We start from the raw sequence: 12,662 nt of genomic DNA on the forward strand, positions 1-12,662 counted from the left end.
TTTTTTTTTTTTTTAACAACAACAAAAAAATCAAGTAAACCTATCTGGTTACAATTACTGAAGCTTGGAGGAAAAATGTTTCTTCTTTTAAATCTTTCTTTATTGAATACCACCAATTGGCAGTTAAAGCAATTTACAGGTTAGTATATTCATATTTATTAGGCACAAAATGTTGCTAGTAATTCTTTTATTAGAAGACTCAACCTAACACTAAAGGGGCCTGGGTCTTTCAGAGGCAAAATGTCATTAGAAATTTCTCTTCATATCATTCACCTGGATACCTGCGTTATGGCCAGAATTTAAACTTTGGCATTTCTGATTCACGTATTGTTCATATTTAAAACAATAAGCTGGTTAAAATTAAATGAGGTAACTCTCTCTAATAAAACATTGCAGGAAATATTTAATTAAGTAATAGTATAGCAATAGAGACAGTTTCATGTATCATTTAAAAAGTTCAGTCAGTTTCAACATTTGAATGAGGGTTTTTTTAAGATAAAGTAATTATTCTGTGACAAGTGTTTGTACATGCTGTTATTATTAATGGAAAGATATCTTCACTTGCCCTAAATTTCTGGTAAATATTATATTAATGTATCTTTGTCATCTTAGTTCCAGAATGATTTTCCTTCCGCTGAAGAAGCATATAATTTCTTTACCTTCAGTTTTGATCCTGAGCCAGAGAATGTAAAAGCTAGAGCCAGGAAGAGGAATGAATTAAATGAAGAGGAGGAAGCAGAAGAAGAATGTGTAGAAACCCATGAGGGTGAAGAAGAGGAGGAGGAAATGGTGTGAGCTATAGAATAAAAGTTCATATTTTTATTACGACTTCTTGAATTAATTTTAATAACCTAATACAAAATGGGAACTTTTGTTTCCTTAAAAATTCTCAAAGTGTACTTTCTGAAGATCTCCATTTTAAGAAATACATGAACTAACAGAGATGTTTGCACTTAAACTATAGGATGAAGATGTACGCCTAGTTAAAGATGATGATTTATTCGTTATAGGGCAGACAGCTGAAGATTTTCTAGTAATGAAACCTGCTGATTGTGAAAGCTACTCTGAGCAACTGAAAAAGGAAAAAGAATTTCTCTTCACTCCCAGCATGCTAGCAGGTATGAAGATAGTGCTTATCCATTTTTTTTCCTGGATTTTTGCATGGCATGGGGCACCCTTTGATCTGCTGACAAATCTTGTATCAGACAGTCTCTGTCAGTAGAGAGATACCTAATTGTGGTTTTCTGACACTGATCATGCAGTCAAGTCTGAAAAGGTTGGACAAAATGGATTTAACTAGGAACATGCACAGCTCAGCTGGTCATTAGCTGGAATGCTAGCAAGTGAACGTAGGGCACGTCAGTTGCTCTGGGGTAGTTACCTTAGTGCTGTCTATAGTAAATGCAAGATGGCTGGCCCCTTTTTCACTGGGGTTTAGCTATTTACGTTATTTAACATAAACAACAGGTTACTGGGTACGTGCATTTAAGTACTAAGGGTGGCTTGTGCACTGTACGCTGTAACTTACAGGATTTATTCACTTGGCCACATCTGCATTTTTTTCAGTGTGGTAAGTTTGTCAAGAGTCATGTAATTAACATAAGGATTTTGGTGATTCAAGGGGTCCTTTTCCAAAAATTTCATTTTGTGAATTGGAAATAGTCAAGACTGATCATGTCTCTGACCTTTTTGCCTTATTTCCATAGAACTGCAAAGTCCTAAAAAATTGCTTCATGATATCACTTGCTATTTAATATTTGAACTGGAAGAAAAAGAAATTAGTCTGTCTGTGGTCTGTACCTGAATGGTATTGGCAGAGCTTGCAATGCGATATCAAAATATTTGACGTTGGGTGCCTCTGTTTTTTCATGTCTTGTAACTTGGTTCTGACAGTGTGGTCCCCTGTGTTCTGATTTAGGGGATAGTTTTTATTGTAACCCTCAGTGTAATCCCTCCCTGTTCTGTGATTGCTCCTAGCCCATACACACCAGTGAAATAATCCTGCAGGCAGGCTTTAAAGAATTCCACCTGCTGTTACTGGGCTAACATGACTTTTTAAGCATGTTCTGTATTTTATACAAGAGTAGCTTAAGCAAACTTTTAATAGTAATGCAGATTAATCTTAAGTTTTGATTTGTATGGGAAAGGCTTAGAAATGTTTGTCTAGTCAGTTGTTGCTGCTAAAGGGGATTGACACTGTTATGCAAGCAGCCATTAAAACTAAAGTTATTTGAAGTATTTTTTGGTGAGGAAATGTTTAATTATCTGTTTAAGAGACTTGTGACACTTTTATGACAGATTTAAACTGGGGATCTGTCCTGATTAATAACAGGACCTGTTTTGATTATGTATTTACTTCTTTTTTCCTAGTTAGGAAAATATTTGATAGCATGCTTAATATGCAGTGCCATTCATTTTAAGAGTGGCGTAGGCTCTTAGAGAATTAATACACTAGAACTACAGTTATATGATCTTTTACATGGTTTTCTGTTTAATTTCTCATTAGTGCCTGCTTCTGAGAAGATACCTAGAAACTTGCAGCCTAGGTACCTTGAGGATGAGGGTCTTTACACAGGAGAAAGGCCTTTTGTATCACAGTCTAATCAAAATATTTTAGAAAACAGAATACTCAGACAGGAGCAAGTAAGTCACTGCTACCTTCTTAGCTGTATTTTTTAAAACTCTTTATTTATCCATATTTTATTTTATTATAGTTAAGTAGATGGATGGTCATGGTAATATGGGGCTTTCATCTTTAAAATGTCTAGCAGTATCTGACATTAGCAAATGTGGGGTTTTGTAAGAGTGTGTTTTTTAGTGTATCCAAGTAGTCAGGGCACCAGACTGGGTCTTAGAAAACTGGTCTGTTTTCTTGGCTCTGCTTTTAGCCTCGTGGGGAACAAGTTGCTTCACTTGTATTGGCAGCTAAGGTCTGGCACAGGCAATAGGGGTAACTAAAATTAACTTTTTCTGTAACATGCTGTGAGAGATAGTGGTATGTATAAAGACTTAACAACAGGGACCAGCTCTTGCTTATTATTTACTAGAAAATCATAACAAAAGGAAACAGTTTGGAATTACTGTTTTCTGTGTCCACTGAAGGTAATATGAAGTAACAGACTTGTAGAAATTTACTGATCCATACTGTAAGGGCAATTAAATATTGGTATAGATTATCTGGAAAGGTTTTAGAATGCCTTTAGATTTTTAAGAATAACTTATGGAAACACCCAGGAAGTTGGCTTGGATATATTTTATCCTGCTGTATTATCCTCCTATACACAGGAAGGTGTATATAGTTTAGTATAGATTTAAGCAGCTATGCAGCAGCTGCCCTTTTATATTTTATTGTGATTCTGCGAATTCTTTGTGGGCTAGCAGAGGCTCTTTGTGAATCAGATGAGGAGTGTTTGGATCTAAAACTTTTAACTGGCCACCTTCAACCCAGTTAATTTTCTGGTTGTCTTTACCATGTCACTACATCAGCATTTGGGTCTAGAGTCAGCTTAAGCCAGGTATGGGAATAAGAAGGCAGGCCAGCATCTTTCACCAGCTGGACTAGTTTAAGCTGGTTTTGAATCCAGGTCATGAGAGCAGAGTTTAACATGTGATGCCATCCATAGCAATTGGTCTATAAGATACTTACTTCATCTGCTTTCATAGAAGCTGTTTAATTAGTTCAGCTTGTGGACTAGAAGAGTTGAGAGATGCTTTGATAAATGAACTGAGCTGCCATGTAGCTCTTGTGTAAAACACCATAATTTTTTTACTATTAGTTATTTAAGAAAACAATGTTTAAGCAAGGGATGTCTTGATTTTGTTCTTTTTTCTTTGTTTCTTTCAAATCTATGATACTGAATGTTGAAGAAAAAAAAAGTATGTTTAAAGTTTGAGCAAGCTCTTGGTCTTTTGATTTCAAAACTTACCTATAGTATATTTGAAGATTTAATTTTGTTATCTTAGAAAGCTGTTGGTTAATTCTATCACAAACAAGTCATAGTCACCTTGTATTCCATAATAGTTTTTCATAAGGATTATAATTTCTTAAGTTACTTTTTATGTAAAGTAAGAATAAACGTAAAAATAATTTTTTATTTGTAGGGGAAAGAGTGGTTTGGTGATGATGGCAGAGTCTTAGCATTGCCTAATCCAATTAAACAGTCTTCTACCAGGCCTCCATTATTCTTACTGGAAGAAGGCATTGCACCAGAACTTGAAACAGTGTATCAAAAGGTAGGCATTGGTGTATGTGGTTCCTCAGACCCAATATCCCAGTTCTGCACCAGAAACACTGGTGAGCTGAAGGGGTTTGTGCTAAGAATCGTGAGTACTGACTGCTTTTCAGGGTTCCACAACCGGGCTTTAAGTGTGCTCTACTTTTTTTAGTGTATTCCATGCCTGTTTTTCTATAAGGATAACGCATACAAAAGGATGAAGAGTTCAGCCAGCAGTACTGGTTAAAATAGTAAGGTGTCAATCCATGGCAAACTCCTTCAAGTCTGTGAGTCACTAAGGTCTCTGTGAGGCTCCCTTGGACATTCTCATGCCAAACTAAAGTAGTTCTTGTGTTAGTGTATCTGCAAAGCTCCTCGTGCTAAGGAGCTGGTCGACAGTCTATAATTCAGGGGTCCTCAAACTATGGCCCGCGGGCTGGATACGGCCCCCCAGGGTCCTCAATCTGCCCCCCAGCATTTACAGAACCCCCCTGCCCCCCCCCCCCCCCCGGGGGTTGGGGGGGAACCAAGCAGCCGCAGATGGCTGCCTGCCACTTCATCCGCGCGCTGGGCCCCTGGTTAAAAAGTTTGAGGACCCCTAGTCTACATGATCAGGACAAAGGTGCTCTCTGCAGCTTAAAAGAGAAATAAGTGAAGGGCATTAGTGGAAACTCCTTTAAAATAAGTCTTTGCATGCAGTTCACTCATGTAGAAAGCAACTAATTTTGAGTTATGTTTAATCAGTTTAGATTATTTTTCTTTTTTTTATTATTTTTCCCTCAACCACAGCATACCTGCCCTGGAAAACAGTAGCTACAGTGTGCTATCAGTCAGTACAAATCAAAATAAGTTTCAGTTAAAACCATTTAGCAAGCTTTAATTGTATAGCTTGTTAGCACTCTACTACCCCCTTGTAAAAACTGTGACTTTTTAAAGTAGATTGCTCTTTTGGGACACACAAGTATTTCTGCCTGCTGCTGTTGATGCAGATTTGAATGTTGCCCTTTAATTGATGATGGTTACAAATACACAATTCTAGGATGTGTCCAGTTACCATGTATCTGTGCATGGTGTTTCTGCATTCAGAAAAAGAGATTGCTACTTAGATCTTGGTAATGGTCCAAGAGAGCTTATGTTTCAAGAACACGTTTACATGAATAGTGACATATAAATACCCAAATTGGTGCTGTAAGAAAGACATTAAGCTTAGAGGTCCTTTATGGGCAGGAAAATAGAGCTTATGTTTCAAGAACACGTTTACATGAATAGTGACATATAAATACCCAAATTGGTGCTGTAAGAAAGACATTAAGCTTAGAGGTCCTTTATGGGCAGGAAAATAGTTAAAGCATAAGGAATATAAACTGTCATTTTAATGACAGATTATGTCATATTAAACATTTTGATGAGAAATTGAACATGGAAGGATCAGATGTACTTAAGTGTGTTTTGTGTCCATTTATACCAGTCCTGTAAAAGAGCTATGCAACTGCTGAATTCCCCTCTCAACCCCGCTTTTTCCAGTTCTTATAAAAGGGCTGCAACAAACACTGCATAACTAACAACTTCATCTTTGACGGTACCAGAATATCTGTGATTAATCTCTTTTTGAAGAATTCTAAGAAAGGAGCAGCAGTAGTCAGGCAGGAAGCACTGCTAATTCTCTTCTGATTTCAGTAACCTGAAGATATAAGCCATGATTGCCTTTCAGTTGCAGTGGGTTGAAGCAGACTCTTTTAAGCTTTGTTGCTGAAAGCATTCATTGCGCTTTGTTGGTGTCAATTTCCCTGGCATTAGAATGGGGAAGCAAATAACATATTTCCTCTTCTGCACAATCCAAATGGTCTACAAGGAAAGCTGCTTTCTGAGAGCTGGACTGTTTACCTTAGAGCTTAGTTCTAGGAGGAAATAAAGTGATACTAAACAAACAGGTAAAAAGAGAATAGGCTTTTCTTTTTCCAGTGCAGTGTCATTGTCTTCATTGCTCAGCAAAATGTGCAATACAGGCAGATGACTTCTTATTTCAGCCTCATATGGGCTATCAAAACTGTTGTATAGAATACCCATGGTAGTTTTATGCCACCCACTTGTCAATAAATCAAAGGGATTACTCCAGAAGCCTTTACAGTTTAAGACCCAACAGCTGTATGTAGGCAGTGCTAAATGGGTCACTTTCTGTCACAGAATCTTTTTGCAAGATAGGTTTGTTGGGGCTTGTGAATCCATTTTCTTTTTTTTTTCTTTCAGGCAATAAAAATGACAGCTGCCAATCAGTGTCTTGTTGGACCTGGAGATGTTCAGGGGCTGTTTCAATTGGATATTGATATTTCTGGACTAATATTCACTCATCATCCCTGTTTTAGCCGTGAGCATGTGTTGGCAGCTAAATTGGCTCAGTTATATGATCAATATTTAGCAAGAAAACAGAAGAATCTTACCAAACTTCTCACAGACAAGGTATTTCTCTTCCATCGTCACAGCTTATTGACATAATGATGTGACAGAGTAAGTTAAAAGCTGAATTTGTTTCTTCAGAGTAGGATGATGAAATTCTAATTATATCTAATGAATGGCATTTTGTCAGAAGGTAAAAACCTAAATGTTTCACCTAGGTTGCTGTGTGTTCAGTGGAGAACTGCATTTTGAAGTTTATGAATTTCATTGATCTTCTATTTAAAATGAACTCTGTGCAGGTTCTGAGGATCAAGGGGGAATCCAATTGTTAGAACACAATAATGTTTACATAGTATTCCTTAGAACACACAAAATGTTTTCCAGTGAATAAAAGGTAAGTCTTTACAGGATTGTGTACGGCAGCTTTGACAGGCAGACAGCAGAAGACAGTATTCAAGGATGGAGGGAAGTTTATTTTCGCTTGTTGTTTAAAAGTAAAAGGAAACAGTTTAATTTCACCAGATTCTACAATAGTTGATGACGCATTTTCAGGTATATATCTGTGACAGATGTTGTGTTTTAAATACATACTGTTGTCATATTTGCTGTGTCACTCGTGGCACAGCAAAACCCTAGGCTGAATGTAGACTGTTCTGGTCCTGGCTCTGTTACTGACTTCCTGGATGACCCCAGCTGGGCTGCTTACACTCTGTGTGCCATCGCTTTTCCTCCATCCGTACATTGGAAGTAAGGGTAGTGGTCTTCTCTGGTGTAAATTTGTGCATGAACGTTAGATGTTGTTAGTACAATTCTAATATCATCAGGGCACACGAGAATTCTTTTAAAGTATTTTAAAATGGGTTTGAAATCTGAAAGGGTAACAGTTCTTTAGGAATGTGAGGTAAATATTGTGATACAACACAGCTTCATGTAGTAGGACTGATCTGTTAAAAAATAATTTAATTAAGTACATATAAATTCAGATTTCTATAAATTAAAGGTGATTATGATTTTCTACCTTAAAGGACTAATATAAGGGAAAAATCATTGTATGCAAGGTCATTTTTGTATTGGTGGAGTGAGGATCAGTAGGTGCTGTACAGATACTTCCGAATCAGTATAAAGCATTAAGTTATAGTTCTAATGCTGGACAAGTATTTCATACAGTGTCACAACATAATTTGTTGGCGTACTTTAGTCTGTGATTACTTTTGAAGGATTGGCTTTAGTTTTCCGTGAATCAGTGAAATAGGACTTTTAGGTTCTCCATGCCTGCATTACAGGAACATGCGTGTGGAAGGGATTTCCTCAGTGTTCCCACAATACTTTGCCAGTATTGTAGACAACTGCATAATATATTTCTCATAAATGGGTTTTAACAATTAGGTATCTTAGCCACCATTCTGCTACTGACAGGCAGTTGTAAAACTTGTCTCCTCTAACAGTTACTCTTTAATGGCCAGATTGTTGCAGCCAAATTGTTCTTAAGCCTAAACAACTCTTCCTCCCTTTTCACCTCCCTCCCTGCCATGTCCCAATGGACTTACCCACTTTTGATGCTTGCTCTTTGTATCTTAAAATAGATCACCTTTCAGCCCTCATTTTGGCAGGCTAAAGAAACCACACTTTCTGTCTCCTTTTGTAAAACATGCTCTGTGTGCCCCAGATGGTACTAGCAGCTTTCGATGTGTTCGTTTATTCCAAAATTGCTTTCAGTGTCTTTTTTTCTATACCAGTGAGTTTCATGTTGCCCATGTATGTTTTCAGCTGTGTGCTTCCTGCTCTCCTGTTATATTGTCTCTCAACTTGACAGATTTGTTTAAAAATGATTTGCAATTTCATTGCATCTACTTTGGATGTAGTTGCTTTAGCCTCCTGCGGTGCCATTAGCCGTTCTGGTTTCACATTCAGTATTACCCTTAAGGAGACCTACAGTAACATAATAACTAAAATTTTAGTTCCTATCCTACTGCTGTTACTTATTTTTCTTTCTTCTAGTGAGTCCTTTACATTCTCTTGTCTTCATAGCCATGTATATTTTTGCATTCTCCTAAACCAGATCTCCATCTTCTGTATAATGATTTGATGCCTATCTTCAAAACTTAGTTGAAGGTGTGTGGTCTCTTGTCTTGACAGTACTACTTCAAAAGAGCTGTACCATTATTCCCAGTTGTCTTCTGTAAAACTCTTCTTCCGGTTGTTACATGCAATATGTGATGCTTAAATGTTTTGTTGGAAGGTGCCCAGCTTCTGTGAGGCACTCATCAAACCCACAATCCGCTCATTTTTGTTGTTTATTGATTTTTCTAGAGTTAGTGTCACTTCCTTGTCCCAAAAAAACTTTTTATAGAAGGCGAGTTTTTGGCAGTCACTTCCCCCTCCCCCTCCTTTGATTCCTAAGCTTTGAGAATAATCCCTAGATCAGTCTTTTCCCTTTGTTTTAGATCTGTCACAGTGATTAAAGTCAGTAAGTCTCCCTCATACATCCCAGGATCCTAATTAGAAATTCATCTTGAAGAGTCAGCACCTCACAGACATGGCAAAACCCTGTAAATACAGAATCAAGACAATTCAGAGTTTCGTGTTATGTATTAACTATCTCTTTCATGTCAAGGTGCTTTACACTGTATACATAATAAACATCAAGCCATCTGTTAACTGTTTGTTTGTTCATTTAAGCTGCATGCTTTGAGGAATGCTGTGCAATGTAGTATAGATGGTGGTGGTCCTGGTACTCCTGTGGCACAACAGAGCATACCTGAATACAAAATCGAGATCAGGTAGGTATATGAATTCGTTAGGTCATCGTTTTTCAAAACTGTATTATTTTTTTCCTTTCTATGCTGGTACAGAATATGGTTCATGTCAGACTTCTAAATTCTTCTGTAATTAACTCTAGAAGAATTTGGAGGGCTTAACAGTTCATACTGATAAGTTGAGTAAAAAAAACTATGAAGAAAATACAGCTTAGGCTGAAATCTTGATTCAAAGTGGTCTGATTTGATTGCCTTTTTTCAATTACTTAGTAGCTATTTATTGTTGTGCCTTGCACAATTAAAATTTAATTAAAATAAGGTTTCAGCAGACATCAGCTGGATGCATGAAGCTGTCACAAAAATGCAAGTAACATAACTTTTTGAAAAGACAAAACCCCTAGTTTTTTCCATCTTCTTCCTTATTACACAAGTGTTCTTGATTCACTTCCCATTCTTAGGTATTTTGGCCATGTTTTTGCCAATGGGTTGATATACATAAAATGGTAAAATTTTGTTTCACAAGATTACAGTTATTGTTCCTGGACATTGACTGAGTAGTAAAAATATATTGCATTTTTTGGCTTGGTAGTGGAAGTTAGTATTGACAGGTGGATAGTGGTGAGCTGTAAGCATAAGCAGTATGATAAAAATAATGTTATTTTGAAGATTCATGATGAACAGCCTTTTAACTAGTAGATACTTAATAAAAACCTGAAGGTTTTTCACAATCTGAAGGTAGGCAATAATTTATTAATTTAAATAAACAGAAGCTTAAACTGAGGTGATGGGTCACATGATAATACAGTATTTTTTAGAAATAATTTTTTGATAAGTATTCTACTTTCAGCCTTGAAATCTATATCCACTTACACTTGCACATCCACTCACTACTCTTAGTTTGGGAGTTGCTTCTTCAGCTTTTCATCCTTCAAGTACACTGTCTTGTAATACATTGGTATCTGTACAGGACAAATATAGAAGTCTATAATATTTTATATTGAAGGACAAAGTCTTCCTTCCACTGAAAAAGTAGCTTTTATTAATATTTTTCTTAATACATTTGCTAGAGGACTAGTTGTGCAGTTACCGTACCAGTACCTAGGAGACAGGAGCTCTTGCCAGGGAAAACATGAGAATAGTCATGAGAAGGTTCGCTGTGGGAATGAGATTCTTGGATTTTGGCACCAACCCTGAGACTTGTTGATGTTTAATTCTGATTAGAAGAATATTCATTCTGGATATCTTAGTATTTTTCTAGGTCTTGAGTGCTTTAGTTTAGTGTCACAGTATTATGAATCAGAAGAAACTCAGCTGAAATCAGTGAGATCAGTGTTAAGTCATATGAGATGAGCTTGGCTGGGATTATTCTAGGGCTTTTCATATCTGTAATTCTTTCTGGCTGCAGCTCTGTTGTTGGAAGCTGTTACACATATGAGACTCAGATGGGCTCAGGAATTTTTACTACCATGGTGTTTAATACTAACTTGGACTACGTATGTTGGTAAAAACATCTGACCTGCCTTGTCTCTCTTCTAATACTGTATTTCCCTGATGGTCAATGTAGTACACTCATGAGAAATTACAGATGGGAAGAGAGTGTAGCATGGAAAATAGTCTGATTGTTTCCTCCACCCTCCAATAACATAACTGATGTGTACTCTTTGCTGTCTGAAGATCAGAGCTATAGTTTTCCATCAGTTTGAGGAAGAAATGTCATCTGAAGACAAAAAACCTTTGCAAATTAGCAATTTCATCCCTACTGTCCTCATTTGCTGAGGAGGAAGCCAACATATGCTGCAGATTTCAGGTTTCAGGTTTTTCTGGCTGATGCATTTTAGCAGAGGTGATTTTCTACTGAAAGGTCCTGCTTCCAAATTGAATACATTAAATAGGTGTAATTACTGACCTGTATGTTCCTCGTGTCTTTAAACTTCATCTGGTAGACAGAGAAGAAAAAGCTGTTAAGCTGGATAAGTAATATTCAAACTGCTAGCTAATCAAGTGGAGAAGTTCCTCACTCATATTGCTTTCTGGAAAGTCTGTATTTCCTCTTTGTGTATTTTTTTTACTAAATTTTTATGCTGTTAAATAATGTATGATGTATTTTTTCTCTCAGCTCTAACTCAGCCCCCCTGTCTTCCACATTCTCTGAATATTACAAGCAGCAATGTGTTAGTTTACATCTTCTTTTATTTATTTTTACATCACAATGTTTTTACTAGACTTGTTTACCTACCAAGATAGTATTGGAAACAGTCTGTGCTTGTGCTGCATAGACATTTCCATTGGGAGTGTGTGGTAGTCATTAAAAGTGCTAATGAATAGCTCTTTTACAAACAGATTAGAGGGTGGATATGTGGAACACCAATTCTGAGGGGAAAAAAAAAAAAAAGCCCTGTTAATTTTGTTTGTGTTATGAATCTTGTAGGGCTGTCAAAGGACTTTTATTTCATATATTATTACGTTACTTCATCTCTGCAACTTCTTTTTGTAGCATGTTAAGTTTAAAACATATTATGTGGTGTATGATTGAAGTAAGCGCTATTTCATAGCAGCAGTATAGGTTTCCTGGGCAGTTGTTTACATGTACTGACTTCAAAATATTTTTAATGATGTACAGCTGTAATAAGCATTTCAGAAATCTTTGAGATCTCAGGAGAATGATTTGTAATAGAAGTCAGATTGTCCAAAATGCAAGAGACTACAGAAGGAAATCAAATCCTGCCATCTTCAAGTCTGGGTTTTATGTTCCTTGGATTTAAACCACTGCAGCCATCAATCAAATGGAAACCCACAACACTTGGCTTTTGGTATTGCAAGTTTTCACTGTATTGTTCCACTGATTTATGCAATTCTGATTGATTTTATGCATATGCATATATGTTTCTAGGCAAACCAGAAGACTTCGTGATGCTGAACAAGAAAAAGACAGAATGTTGCTTAAGACCATTATAAAAGTTTGGAAGCAAATTAAATCCCTCCGTGACTTTCAGCAGTTTACTAACACACCCATGAAACTTTATTTGAGGAAGTATGTTTTGATAACACTTTTTGTACATTTGCCAACAGTGGAATTCTAAGAAGATAGTCAGTTTGGGAACGTACAATTCTGATACAAAGGGTGTAAAAGTCAGCATTTTACTAGGTGCCTGGTACTGGTTGACCTGCCACTATTCATTTTGAGTTTGGGGAGGAAGGAAGATTAAAATAAAAAGTAATTACTGTAACAGAAAAGGATTTCTACAGGCTAATGAGTAAAGAAAAAGTAATTCATTCTGGATGGTAACTATCTGCTATG

At 36.7% G+C, this 12,662-nt stretch overlaps 1 protein-coding gene across 3 annotated transcripts in view; it reads left to right on the plus strand.

Annotated features, from left to right (window-relative positions):
- CC2D2A (coiled-coil and C2 domain containing 2A) overlaps positions 1-12,662 on the plus strand; it is a 66,402-nt gene that overhangs the window by 13,576 nt on the left and 40,164 nt on the right. For 2 of the 3 annotated variants that reach the window (XM_055798114.1, XM_055798115.1), the window contains exons 8-14: positions 613-789; positions 965-1,118; positions 2,507-2,643; positions 4,102-4,233; positions 6,462-6,671; positions 9,288-9,388; positions 12,255-12,395. In XM_055798114.1, the coding sequence (XP_055654089.1) occupies positions 613-789; positions 965-1,118; positions 2,507-2,643; positions 4,102-4,233; positions 6,462-6,671; positions 9,288-9,388; positions 12,255-12,395 (1,052 nt within the window). Of the gene's footprint in view, positions 1-612; positions 790-964; positions 1,119-2,506; positions 2,644-4,101; positions 4,234-6,461; positions 6,672-9,287; positions 9,389-12,254; positions 12,396-12,662 lie in introns of those variants that run through there. The other variant, XM_055798116.1, reaches the window with a different exon arrangement.

The sequence above is a fragment of the Falco peregrinus genome, chromosome 2 (genome assembly GCF_023634155.1).
Source record: "Falco peregrinus isolate bFalPer1 chromosome 2, bFalPer1.pri, whole genome shotgun sequence".
NCBI lineage: Eukaryota > Metazoa > Chordata > Aves > Falconiformes > Falconidae > Falco > Falco peregrinus.